At 38.4% G+C, this 15,183-nt stretch overlaps 1 protein-coding gene across 2 annotated transcripts in view; it reads left to right on the top strand.

The window, feature by feature from the left end:
- The window catches only part of Tox (thymocyte selection associated high mobility group box), a 297,989-nt gene that overhangs the window by 249,274 nt on the left and 33,532 nt on the right, over positions 1 to 15,183 (top strand). For both annotated transcript variants that reach the window (XM_040741471.1, XM_040741472.1), the window contains exon 5: positions 12,206 to 12,436. In XM_040741471.1, the coding sequence (XP_040597405.1) occupies positions 12,206 to 12,436 (231 nt within the window). The remainder of the gene's footprint in view (positions 1 to 12,205; positions 12,437 to 15,183) is intronic.

Consider the following 15,183-nt stretch of genomic DNA (forward strand, 5'->3'; position numbering starts at 1 on the left):
TGAGCCCTTGTTTCCATTGTTGCTTTTGAAATCTACCGCTTCCATCTTTCTTTGAAAGTAACCTTACAGTCCTCTGTAATTGGTTTGAAAGTCTCTTGCCGTTGGTGTTCTTCAGCTTCAAGGTGATGTATGTGGGCTTCTTCACATTTATCTTGAATTTAATCATCTCTGTACTTCATCATCACTTCTGGAATATTTCAACCCCTTTTTTCTTCAGATAGTGCCTCTTGCTCCCTTCTCGTTTTGTAAGTCTGAGAAGAGTAATGCTAGACTTCTAACCTTATCCTCCACAGGCCCCCATCCCAACATGCTCTGTGCAACTTCCCTACATGCTAGACTGTGATTCTGGTTAATTTATTTACATTTATGTCTTAGTTGGTAAAATTTTTTCCAGTTTTATCTAATCCAAAATTAAAATGATCTTTGGAGATTGTAATTTCAAGTATATTTTTAGCTTTATTTTTCTCAAATCTAAACATTTTCATAGTTATTTAATATTTTTCTCATATATTTAATTTCCTTTATTCATATATTTGTTGCATGCCCTCTGTCTTAGTTACTTTCCAATTTCTATAACAAAACACCATGACTAAAGTAATTTATAAAGAAATAATTTATTGGGGTTTATAGTTTCAGAGGCTTAGAGTCCATGGCCATCATGGCAGGAAGCATGGCAGTAGACAGGCACGGCACTGGAGCAGTATCTGAGAGCCTACATTCTTATCTGCAAGTAGGAAGCAGAGGGAGAGCTGACCAGAAACAGTATGGTCTTTTGAAAACTGAAAGCCTGACCCCTGCTGAGATTCCTTTATTGTTTATTAAAAATAAAACTCTGGGATAAATATTACGGAATAAACCTGAGAGATCCACAGAGTGACCAAAACATGATCTCCACTCTCTAAACTGATGTTGGACTCTATTGGTAGTCTTGGAGCAATCAACACAAACAGATCTCCCCCAACACACTTCTGCCAACAGGGTGATCCTAATCCTTCCCAAACAGTTCTACCAACTGGGCACTAAGCACTCAAATATATGAACTTATGAGGACTATTCTCATTCAACCACCACATGTTCCCTTGCCTAATTCTTACTCATGAAATCTGCACTCTACTTCTTTTTGTTTTGATATCTTGCCTTACTTTGGTTTCTGTTTTTAGAATGTGGGTTTTCACTTATTAGAATTTCATTAAAATTATTTTACAGATTGTTCAAAAACATACTCCTCCATAGAGTTTATTTTGCTCCTGCTGAGTCTTCTGGGTCTTTATATCATAGAACCACACATAGCTTGAAGCTTTCCAACCTCTTCCAACCACCCACCACATAACACTAAAACCCCTTGCAACACTGGCTTCTGTTAGATACTTTTCTCAGAGCATGCATCCTTGTGGTTTGAGAGGGCACCTGCAAAGAGAACTATTTTGCTCCGTCCTTTAGATGAATGATTCTCATTCTTTTACATGGTGTCTTTATCAGATCCCTGATTTAAATATCCTGCATTTTGTCTTCTGTGGACTGTTGAGCAATACCTTTGAGTGAAAGCTGTCTTGGTGACATTCCTGTGTCTCTCTTTTCTTTTCACTTAGAACTTTTGATTGAAACCATGCTTACTAAGTTGTTTCCTTGGTGCATGTGCCCCCTCCATACAAAGCAGAATCAGAAGGCAGGTTCTTGATGAGTCTCCTTCACATACTTTATCCACTCACTAGAGTAAGTCACTATGATAGCAAACAAACAAAGTAGTTTGCTTTTAGCAATGTTCTAGAATCAAGAGACTTCTACCTTACAGTAAAAAAAAATATAGACAGTCTTTTATATGCAGTAAATAAAGCTAAACAGTGCTAGAACTAAATGCCTCATCATTTTATCAAGAAATGGGTCATAATATTTAAAATTAGGGCTTAAAGGTCAGATATTTTCCATACTGACATGTTTTTTATTGTACAATTACTTATCAACAACTGATATTATATAACAGGTATGATATCGTCAAAGTTCTTAGATTCGTGCCAACCAAATTAGTAAATATTTTCTTTGTTCATTTTTATATGTATATATTCTTCTGTTAACTTTACATCAAGAGGGACAAATAAACATCTACTCACTCCAGACAGAGAACTAACAAACCAAAGATTCCATAAAAGTCCAACTTAATGAACCAATAAGTTAACTAACTAAGTTTATTTAAAGAAAATGAGTAAATTATTCTTATAAAAGTCTGGAAGACTCCCAAATAACTATCTTACCACAAATCACATTCCACCAAGTATAAGAACCTCAATGAACCTGTACCATTTGGCCTTCCACTTTCCACATACTCTATCATCCAAGGTCACTTACAGTTGAGGGGCACACAGAAGAGAGTAACTGCTAGAATGCCAAGTGAGGGTCTTCTGAGCCTCTCGTCTTTCATATGCTAAATAATGTCATTAGATTCATTACCACATCTATATGGGTGTATGTGCATGTACACATATGCATGTACACACACACACACACACACACACACACTCACTCACTCACACATTCATCATTGGTGGTCATAACAACCCAGCACTAAGGAAGATGCTAAAATCCAGCTTGTCCAATGACTGTTTCTAAAATCAATTCAAATTATACTAAGATGTAGTATTTTCAAAGAGCATATGTTCTTAGACATATTCTAGATGACTGAGCACATTTGATAACTCGTGGAATAAAAACAGCATGATGCTTGGCCTAGCCACCTGGCATTACCTCCTCAGGTCCTTACCTCAACAGCTTGTGTGATTTGTAAGGCAGAGCCTGAGTACAGAGGAATAAGAAGTAAGCATATTGCTCTACTCAGACAGATTTAGCTAAGATCCAGTGGATCCCAGAGACTGACACAAAAAGCTAGTAGGTATGTGTAATTATAACCAACCACTTTCTTGCTTTCGAATAGTTTTTCTGGACAGTAGCCCACAGTTTATATTACACATAAGGCTACCAAACGTCTTTGCTAAACTCATCCAAAAATATGCAGGGTTTTATTTTTGCTTTATTTTAGAGTCAAAGATCCTTAAAAATGAATTCGCAAGTTAGCCCTGCCCCACGGTTGTGAATCCTTTGAAACCTAAAGCCCTTTGTACATGCTTTCCTATAATTGATGTGTTGAGTCATTGAATTTGCTGGTATTATTAATGATGATAATAAACTCAACTGTAAAATGAAAGAAGTGCTACAGGCTTGCTGATTTTGCAGTAACAAGATGGTTCACTCTCCATGTTTATTTGAATTTATTCTCATAAGGGGATTAGATGGCACTGCTTAGAAAAAAAGAGAATGGACCTAAGCAGCGAATGCTCACTTTTAAAAACAGGACATCACAAAAGTGCTGTGATGTGCCCCATCCCTGTGGTGAAGATTTTACAATGTTTACTCCATATGATAAGATTATAAGGGAAGTCCTATGCTGTTGTTCAGCCTGTTATGCAGATGGTGCTTGATTAAAGTCTATTTTAAACTGCAGTGATTACTGCAATATAGTGTGCATTAAAGAGCTCTCCTGGCTCCATTAAAGGCTTTGGGACCATGGCAGTTTATTTTAAATATGTTTATAGACATTTCTAACTTCTCCAGAGATGCTTCAATATCAATGATTCTCTTTGCGTGTGCGTGTGTGTGTGTGTGTGTGTGTGTGTGTGTGTGTGTGTGTGTGTGTGTTGTTAAAGATCAAAAAGATCAAACCTCGGGTGTTTTGCATACTAGGCAAGGGCTCCAACACTAAACCCCACACCTGGCTCTCCTTCCCTGATATTTCTAAAGTCTTATACTCTAGGCCAGGAAGTAGTCTCCAACCAATATTCTAAGCACATACTTCCCTTAAATTAAAATATTATTACTTCTTTGTAATAAGTAAGTTAAAAGTACCATTGTCACTAAGTAATAATACATGACAGGTTGTGGCTTGTCAGAAGTCTAAAGAGTGTAGAATTATGATAAATACATATTTTTTAGTTAAGTTACAGGAACTATGTGCAACGTAAGAAAGGTTTTGTGAAATATATATTTATGAGTGGGATATATGTATTTTGAATGTATTTATTCACTAGCGTTTAAATAAAATATCAAATAACTCTGTAGGTAATTTAGCTCTCTTTTTCACACAGTTTTAAAATGTACTTCAAATTTTTGCTTTGTAATGATAGACCTTTGTCCAGTCGGTAGAATATGAGAGCAGAAATGTATGTTGAGTCACTGAAACAAGAGAGTGACAGTCTACAATCCCATAGCCAGAGAGTCTGGGAAACAGGGAGGACCCTAAGAGAGATATACATGGTAACCCAGAGAAGGGGAATGGGACTGAATCTTCTGAGGAGATTGGGAGAAGGGGGTGAGGAAGCTGGGAAAAAAGAGGTGGTGAAGAGGAAGGGAGAGGAAGACATGAGGGAGCAGGGAATTTGAGTCAGGGGAAGAATAGAGGAGAGCAGGATGAGAGATACCATAATAGAAGGAGTCGTTATAGGTTTGAAGAGAGATCTGGCACTAGTGAGATGTCCAGAGACCTACAAGAATGACACCAACTGGCAATCTAACCAATAGTGGAGAGGCTACCTTAAATGCCCTTCCCTGATAACGTGACTGTCTACTTCCTTGTATGCCATCCTAGAGCCTTCATCCAGTGGATGAAGGAAGCAGAGACAGATACCCACAGCTAAACCAGTTATAGAGAGGGAGGAGTGATGAGCAAAGGGGTTAAGACTTGGCAGGTGAAACCTACAGAAACAGCTGACTTGAACAAGGGGGAGCTCATGGCCTCCAGACTGATAGCTGAAAGGCCAGCACGGGGCCTCAGACAATAGATCAGCATTTATCCCTGTCATCCAGATGGACTTTGGGAGCCCATTCCATGTGGAGGGATGCTGTCTCCACCTGGACACATGGGGAAGGGCCTAAACCCTGCCCCAGATGATATGACAGACCTTTGAGATCCCCCATAAAGGGCCTCACCTTCCTTGGAGAGTGGAGTGGGGATTGAGTGACGGCTTGGAGGAGGGTTGAAGGGGGACTGGAGAGGAGGGGAGAGGGAGGGAGCTAGGATTGACATGTGAAGTAAGCTTGTATCTAATTTTTAAAAAATGCTGATGGAATTAAAAAAAGGTACCACATAAAAGAAAGGGCTACGAAGATTCGTAAGACTTCTTATTTTCAATGTGCCTGTCTTCTTTGGAAGGTTATCTTGTGCATACTAAGGTTTTTCCTGATCTAAATGGAGCACAATGGAATTGCATTTTACTTGCTAGTTACAAAACCTCAGTTAGTTGGTAAATACTCTAGAATAGTGTTCAGGGCACACTTCTGTGCCATCCAGTGTAATAGCCACTCATCATCAATGATTGCTTAGGTTTACATTTAATGAACATGCTCAATTGTAGCAGCTTCATGCAGGAAATCTATAGTTATATGTGGCTACATAGAACTTTCGAACATTACAGAGAACATACCTATCATTCTAGAAAGTTCTATGAAACCATGGTACTACAGATTATAGAACCTAGAAGTTCTTAGAAAGTTAACCTTTCATTCATAAATGTATAAAGCCAAAATCCAGACACTACCCAGTGATATACTATAAATCCATTTAGCTAATTTTTTCACATCAACCACATGTATCATCCTTATGCTTATTCTGAATAGTTTGTGGTCAAAATACTTGCCAAAATACAATCCATTACTGGCATGTAAGTGGTTCCAAATTGAAGTAATGTTCCTTTCCAAAGAACCTTTGTATATGGACAGTGAGCACATGCTTTTCACATGAGAAACAAAGTCACCATTGGGAAGTGGGTCTTACAAATTCCCATATCATTAAGCAAGCTCTAAAAGGTTCACTCGTTTCTGCATGTTTCCTATGCATGAGAAGTGGTGACAGTACAAACCACACATCAGAAGACTGTGCCTTGTGTTAGTGAGGTGAATATCTTTAGCAATCACTCCCCAAGTGCTAGAATACAAAAGACATCAAGCCATGGCAGTGAATTTTCATTCTATTTTATTACATCCTAAAAAGCAAAGCCATCATGTCTATGAAATAATCCTCTCACTGAACCACATAATAAGCAATGCTTTCTAAAATGCATTTTATTTTTATAAAAGCAAAGATATTTCATGCATACCTCATTTCCCCTCCATGTACATCTGTAGTGAAAAATAGGGCATTATTTCAAAGTACAGTTGAGTTACATGCAGGCAATTTTATGACTAGTTGGAATATTACAACTGAAGATAGCTTAGATGGCTTAGATTAATTATTGAAGGAAGGACAGTGTATCTTGAGTAATGAGTGGTGAGTGGCTATGTTTTATATTGGTCCTCTCATGTACCTGTCAGTTTTCTTGCGTGGTAGATAATTCTGAGCAATAGTGACTTGAGTATGTCTCTAAAGGGAAGGCTTGCCATGCTGATAACTGAAAGATAAGTATGTTCTTGGTTCAGCTAAGGCAAAAACAAGGATGATGTACTGATATGAGTGACCTGGCCTTAAGGGTGGGGTAATACCCAGCTGCACAGCTTTCTGTTTCTCAGAAATGTCAGATCCGTCACCAAATATTCAGAGGAATACCCCAAGGCATGTGGATTGTGTCTCCTATACCTTCTGAGTATGGAGGCAGAGATCATGAAATGCTTCCTTCTATTAAATAAAACTCTGACATTAAGACAAAATGTACCCTGCCCAACTCTACAGACCAAGCTAAGAAAGTCTGCAAATCCTCCAGACAGCTAACTGTAAAGGTTGGTTGCTGGATAGTTAGGGTTCCCTGGAATATGTTGTGCAGCCCTTCAAAATTATAGTCTATATTATAGTCCACATCACTGAGCCTCTTTTGTTACAGATTTTTCTCCTTATTTAGTGTCTTAGTTAGGGTTTCTACTGCTGTGAAGAGACACCATGGCCACGGAAACTCTTAAAAAGAAAATATTTAATTGTGGCAGCAGCTTACAGCTTCAGAGGTTTAGCCCATTATCATTGTGGAGGGGAACATGATGACATACAGGCAAACATGATGCTGGCTGCATCCGGATCAGGAGGCAACAGAAAATAGCCTCAGAAACTGGGCAGTATCCTGAACATAGGAAACATTTTTCTCACCCTCACGTGACACACTTCCTCCTACAAGGCCATACCTACTCCAATAAAGCCACACCTCTGAATAGTGCCACTCCCTGTAAGCTTATGAGGACCAATTACATTCAAACTACCATATCAGTCATCTAAAAAATAGAATATTATTATGAAACAAAGAGAAGAATTATTGTAAAACCAGCTTTAAAATGAGACTAGCCTGAGTTCTTGGGTTGGGGAAATCCTTCAATAAAAATATCATGTTACATTATAGATTTGTCTCTTGACATTTGATTATCTTCTGGAAAGATTGACATAACTGTCAGTCATAACTATTTCAACTTGTTCAATAATTACTATTTTAGTTACATTTTAAAATGATATAGTAATATTCTCTTTGAATAAGCATTTACTTATCTGTTCTTTATTCCATTTCTAATTATTCCCATTATTGATGAAATGTTCTCTTAAATGTCAAAATCACCACTTTTATTTGTAGCTTTATTAAGCTGTGATTGACAAACAAAATGATAAGTGAGGTATACAACATGGTTATTTGATATATATGTACATTATGAAATGGTTACTATAGCCAAGATAATTAAAACACCCACCAATTTATCTTACCTGCTAACCAATTTTTGTTTTCTTGTTATTGTTTTTTTCCTGTTTGCTTTATTGTTAATGAGGATGTTTACAATATATTCTCAGCAAATTTTTAGTGTATACTACAGCATTGCTTACTGGAATGGCCATACTGCACACCATATCCTCAGAAGTCATTCATAGCTGAATATTTGCCTCCTTTGACTACTCCGTCTTTAATAGTATTTTTTGTTAATACTGCTTTAATTGAAATAGAATTACATCACTTTATCCCTATCTTTCTCCCTCCAACCCCTCCCAGCCACCCTCCTTCATAGCCTCCCTGTGTCCCCTTCACTCTCAAGTTTATACACTCTTTTCTTTTGATTATTATTACATACATGCATGTGTATGTACATATGTATATGCACAAATATATTAATAAAACCTGCTGAGTTTCAGAGCTGACCACTTTGCATTGGACAAGTAATAAGAGGCTCATCCCTGGGATAGGATAATTCTTCTTTTTCCAGAAGTCATTAGTTGCCTACAATTTGTTGCCTAGGAGTGGGACCCTGAGAAAATTTTCTCATCTCTATTAGATGATCATCATTCTGGCCTTGTTTACGTAATTGTGTCTAGAAGATCCTGTTTTACACCAGACTTCCTGATACTGCCATTCCTACAAGCTCTCTGCCCTCTCTTCCTCCATGTCCTCTGAGCTATAGATGCAGGAGCTGTGATGTAAATGTGTCTGTTTCGGGTGGGTTCTCCATGGTCTGTTGATCTCTTCATTGTATGCAGTTATGGATTTCTGTGCTGATCTTCATCTGCTGTAAAGAGAGACTTCTCTGATGAAGGGTAATAACTGCACTTATCCAGGAAAGGTGGCTCACACACTCAGCTTTAACATTCTTCTGTTTTACTGTTTTGTTATTCTTTTCAAAATAGATTGTATTGTTATGAATGTATATGGCTATTTAAAAAATTAGACATGATAACAAAGTATAAAAATAGAATCACAAAGATACATCTTATAATGCAAAGGAGTTGCTGGTAATATTTCAAATACTTTTAAAATAAAACCTGTCCATGTTTTTTCTTTTACTGCATATTTGCTTATTATCTTAAAGTGCTTGAACAAATCTATGAGTAATTTCCTGTAACAGGAACCATTTGTACTTACATTCATTCATCCTTCCTGTCAAAGTATTATTTTTGTTACTTTATTTACTAGTACTATAGCAACTGTTAAATACTTATTATGTATTTCAGGAATCACTTAAGTGCTAGTATAAGCAAAACCTGACCCTACCTTGGTAGCACTTCCACTTGGGCTAGGAAAAAAGCATACCAACAATGTGCACATTGTTTTATAGCTAGAACATTTGTTGCATACTATGGATGAAAACCTAGGTAATTCAACAAATGAATTACAAGAGCCTGACGAGTTTGAGATATCATTAAGATTTTCAGATAATGGCATCAAATAATAGTTGCTTATATGAATGCCAAGTCAAGCATGTCCAGACCTAACAACCACCCAACCACAAATGGTACTAGAAACCTGTGTGTTTATAAGATTCATAAATGAAGAGAGCTCGCAGCACAGAACCTTGCAAAGCATCCTACCACCAAATGGCCATGTAGGGGAAGATGAGGCAAAGAAAATGATTATGAAAACCAGAAAGACCAGCAAAATAAGAGAAGAACCCAGGGGTTAATGTCCTAAAACTAGGAGAGACATGTCTTCCCAGGGAACTTCCCAGGGCACTGGTGACTTTATGAAAAGCTATGAGAGTTGGAAGCACCAGGAAGTGATGATAAGACACAGTGCACAGTCAGCACAGAAAAGTGCTTTGAAGAGTTGGGTATAAAAAGGAGAAACATATGAGCATGTGTGGTCATAGTGGACAGAAAAGGGTAGCTGATTTCTTTTTCAGTATATGTATGTGTCAGGTAGTAAAAGGAAACTGAGGTGTTTTGACTAAGATCAGCATCCCATGCCTAGGTATATTAGAGCACTTGTTAAAAGCTTCTCTATGTGCAGCCATATTTGATGACTTTCTCTTCTGACAAAATTATAGTGGGTCCAGTGGTTTCATAGACTCACCCCTCAGACTGCAGATTAGTGTTACTCTACAATACCTTAATTTGATTCAGAGCACCACGTCATTGTGGGGGATTTTGATCTCTTGGAGTGGACAATTTCAGAGCAGCCAACTTCTATTTTTTTCTAGCAGAACTTTTTTTAATTATTCAGGAATTTCATTCAAGCACATAATGTATAGTGATTAACTCCCCATCCTCTCCCCTCTAATTCTTCTCCTGTTCACTCCCTCACTTTCCTGTCTTAGACCCTGTTCTGTTACTGTGAAGGGGCACCATTACCAAGGCAGTTCCTGTAAAAGAAAGCACTTATTTGGAGTGGCTGGCTTACAATGTCAGAGGCTAGTCCATTATCATCATGACAGGAAGCATGGAAGTCTTCAAGCAGACATAATATTGACAATGGAGCTGGAAGTTCTACATTCTGGATATAAAAACAGCACGGAGAGACTCTTGGCTTAGAATGAGATTTAAATATAGAAATTTACTGTGGTCATTCTTATCAAACCAGAACAACTTCCAACTTTATGTGCCCTTTTGAAACCCACTAAGTCCAAGAAATTCTACCTGTATGTATAAGGGTGTAGGACAATGGAGTGGAGCATGGAGAGCCACTCAGGTACCAAATCCCTGTAGTGATTTCCTCCAGCAACCATCAATTGTCAATAGCTAATTGTCATCTTAATTATCATTCTCAGGTCTCTATCTGTCTCAAATGAAAACAAAGTCAAAGACTTCATGAAGCTTTTTCCCAGTTTCTTATTGGTTCCTGAGCAAATCTTTTAAACTGACTTTATGTTTTCAAAAACCAACATGATGTTTCTGCATTTCTTTGATGAGTTAACTTTTAAAATTTCATTGCTTGTATTCAAATATGCTAAAGTTTTAAAATATGTAAATATGTACATTACAGTAATTGTAAAAAATAGATCTGAAACTAATTTAAGATAGAAAGATAATTTAGGAAAATTACTTTAAGAAAGATAACACAGCTGATAGCTAACTAAAGGAAAGCTTGAACTTATGGCTTCATAGGACTCTTGACTGAGTATGTGTCCTCTACACAGTGGGGGTTGTCTTATACACATGCATGTTATGTGAATAAGTCATACACTATTCACAGGCAGGAAAGCACAGAGCAGCCATAGAAGATAAGAGTCAGAACAGCTGTGAGAGTGGCCACTGCTGGGAGATGAAGTAAACAGGATTTAGATCAGTGGGACAGTCTCTTATGAGCAGGGGTCTTCACAGGTAGCAACATTAAATAATCCTATCAGGTCATAGGACTTGAGAGCTGGAATGAAATCCACATGTTGGTGCCTTAAGCACACTCTGTGAAGCTTTTCTGATTGCGTCAGAATAACAATTTAAATAATCTCAGAACAGTGGAGAAAGACTGCATCTATTTTTAAGCAGAGGAAAATGCTAATCTAAGTTGTTCTAGAGATTTCTGGAATCTAGATTTTAGGGGTAGAGTCTTCAATATGTTAGCCATTGGGTATTTGTTTCAAGTTGAATTTGAAAAAGGATACGATCATCTAATTCATTTAAGCATTTATTACCATATAGAAATTTGCCATCATTTTCCCAGGATTTTGCAGAAGTTCCACTGGAGAGCAGTGACCTACATTCTAGAGCTGTCTACTCTCTAAACAATAAACATTGCTGGATTCCCACCCCCAACCACATCCATCAACCCAGGTTAAAATCAAGAACTATTTGACTTTGTTAGACATGCTGACATAATGTTTAAAGTCATTTAGGAAGCTAAGTCCAAACTTCACAGAAGAAAGCAAACCCAATAAGATCACAACAAGAGAAGGCTGCTGCTTTCAAAGCTACAGTGAAAGAGAAAGGGTGAAGGGAGACATGGGGTACCATTCAACAGTGGTAAAGTGTTTGCTGACAAGTGTGAAGACCTGAGTTCAAATCCCCAGAACTCATGTAAAGTCATTTATATTACCATATGTTTGTAACCCAGCACTTCTACAGTAAATAGGAGGCCGGATTAGGCAAGGCCGTGGAAAGATCAGCTAGGCATGGCATACTCAGCAAAAATTACAAAAGAAAACAAAATGTTAGAGTTAGGTAAAGTGAGCCAGAAAAAGGATGACTACAGAGACCAAGTGATATGTAAACATTGTCTTTTTGTTTGGACTTTTTTGTTGTGTTGTGGTACTAGGGATCAAATCCAAGACCTTGAGCATGCTGGAAAAGCATTCTACCATTGAGCTCTACCCTGAAATAAAATATGAAGATTTATGTGTAAAACCACACCAGCAACTCCCTCTATTCTTACAGAAATATCTCTGGGTGGGGGTTGTCTGGGAGGCATTTTGTGTTTGTGTCAAAGAAGAGTAGCAATATGATTCAGCCACTGATTCCTCAGTTCCTCCATAACTCTTGTATTGATTTTTACTTTAGATCAATGGTGGAGAGAAGCGGCCTGCCTCTGATATGGGAAAAAAACCCAAAACTCCCAAAAAAAAGAAGAAGAAGGACCCCAATGAACCCCAGAAGCCTGTGTCGGCCTATGCTTTGTTCTTTCGTGATACTCAGGCTGCCATCAAAGGCCAAAATCCAAATGCTACTTTTGGTGAAGTCTCTAAGATTGTGGCTTCAATGTGGGATGGCCTTGGAGAAGAGCAGAAACAGGTAAGAAGGGTTTAAAATAGATGGAATCAGCTTGATCACAGACAGCATTCTGGGCTTTAAAAAGTGCTTCAGTGTGCATCAAGGATAATGGTCAGATAGTGTAACTATGACTTAGAAAGTGTTCCCTCCTGAACCAGACTCTAACAGAGGACCTTACTCTTTTACTCCCTTTGTACTCTTCCACAAATAGCAAGTTAGTTCCCTTGTTTCAAAGTTTATCCAGTGTAGCTACTTTGGGAAGGACTTCCACATACCCCAGTCAGAATTACATCACTTCTTAATGTTGCCAGTGTGAGCATAGACTAAAAGTTCCCCTGAAAATCATCCATACCTCTCTCCAGCACTCACTGTTTGCCCTTTTTGCTCTTTGCAAAATGAACCTCAAGTGTCAAAACTTCTGTCCTTGGCCCTTCCCTAAAGACAACCAGGATATGTCATCGAACCCCCTACATATATTTAGCCCATGTTTCCAGGTGAGGTTACATGGGACCAGATGGCTGACTCCCCTTTCTTTTCTTATGGAAGACCATGGTGTGAATGAGAGGCATGCTTAGGGAAGGCCATGTGATACATGCCAGCAGTGCTATGAGTCATCTGGGAGTCCTTGAAGAGGTTGAGGAGTAAAATTTCAGAAAACAGATGGAGCTCACCCATGTTAAGAAGCAATACCAATCCTGTGTCTAAACTACAGGCCAAATGGTCATTGTTGCAATATAGAATTATTACCACAAACATTAAATAAGCATGATAACAAATAAATTATCAACATGACAACATAGCCACAGTTATTATAAATATAATTTTTTCACTCATCATGTATCAGGATCACATTTGACTCTTGATAGAAATATTTATGGCTATTCACCATGACCAGGGAAGTATATTTAAAAACAGAGGTGAAGTGTTTCCTGTGCAAGTGTAAAGACCTGAGTTAAAAACACATAAATGGGAGAACACATGTATACCAGATGTGATGTCACTCATATGCAGCCAGATGCGGTGTCACTCATACACAGTCAGATGTGGTGTCACTCATATACAGTCAGATGTGATATTCCTCATATACAGTCAGAAGTGATATCACTCATATGCAGCCAGATGTGATGTTACTCATATACAGACAGAAGTGATATCATGTTTGTAAACATAGCACTTTACTGTAAGATGGAAGCAGAGATAGGGAAATCCTTGGAAGCTCATGGACCAGCTAGCCTAGCATTCACAGAAGAGACCAACAAGGAGACCCTGACACGAACAACATGGAAGGCAATAGCCAGCACCTGAAATTGTCTTGTGACCACTACACGTTTACTGTGACATGCACAGGATAATACTCATATAGATCCTCCTCTCTCTCTCTCTCTCTCTCTCTCTCTCTCTCTCTCTCTCTCTCTCTCTCTCTCTCTGTCTCACACACAAGGTGGGGAGTGGATTGGGAATAAAATATATGTGCTTTAGAGGTACCTTAGTTTAATATATATATACATGTATATATGTATGTATGTATGTATGTATAAGTGGGATTTACACTGTTGAAAGACATTTAGATTATCTCCTTCATTCAACTCATTACTCCCAAGTCTATAAAGACTTACCACAAAAATCAATGAAATAGAGTTAGGAAAATTAAGTTCACTCATTTAGTTGACAAATATTTTTGAGCATATATTTGCCAAGCACTGTCCAGATACAGTATCTTTGGCAGTAAGCAAGACAAATGGGTCTCCACTATGCTACTGATATCTCTGTGCTTACATAGCCGGGACATAGCTACTATGAGGAGAACTTGCCATTCAACTTACAGTTGTCTTCCTGACAAACTCTTAGCAGCAGGCAGCTGCAATGATTAAACCAGATGCCAAGAAACAGAACTTACCCTCCCATCCCCCACACCTCTACTGTAAGTCAGTTATCCTCCCATCACCCACACCTCTTCTGTAAGTCAAGTATCTTTCAGGACCTGAAATTTCTACACATTTTCTTATATCGTCAAGATTGCCAGGCAGAGGGAATGTCAACAAGACCTCCCTAGTGAGTACGGATTGCTAAAGAGTACACCTTTAATGGTGGTAAACATACTGTGAGAATTCTGTGCATTCGATTAATGTAGTCATGTGACTGTTAATAGAGCAGGTGCGGTTGTATTACATAATTCTAGTTGAAACCTAATGATTATTTCAGGATTTTGGAGGCAGTTTCTAGCTGGACCCTAAGTCAGATCAATTATCTTCCATCCTCCCAGATCTTAGATGAGGTTTCCCTCAGTTTCTAGCTGGCTCCTAACTCAGATCAATTATCTTCCATCCTTCCAAGTCTTAAATGAGGTTTCTCATTGACGGTGGGACTGTAAAGATGTCTTCCCTCCAGTTAGTAGGGAATTGCTGACTGATGGCCAAAGTGCACATGGATGAGAGAGCCAGTCCTTGTCCCTATTCTCTGAACGATATCACATCCATGCCTACCTATTGTGCTGCTCTGCTATTCCTCCATGTACTCTTGGGAATGTCCTGAGCACCAACCCCTGTCTCCTTCTACACTGAGATTAATTTTCTGGAGGAAGCTCCAGAAAGTGCCTTCTCCCCAGGGACTGTACACACAACTCTTATCCATCAGAAAGTATACATGGTTCCCCTGTGTTCTGCCTTGCCTTCTGGTCATTCAAAAACACAAAACAACAAAACAAAACAAAGAAACCTTTCTCAGGCTAACATTTAGTTTCCTTTCCTTACTGATTTGGTGGTTCCAGT

Source organism: Mesocricetus auratus, unplaced genomic scaffold (assembly GCF_017639785.1).
Source record: "Mesocricetus auratus isolate SY011 unplaced genomic scaffold, BCM_Maur_2.0 Super-Scaffold_6730, whole genome shotgun sequence".
NCBI lineage: Eukaryota > Metazoa > Chordata > Mammalia > Rodentia > Cricetidae > Mesocricetus > Mesocricetus auratus.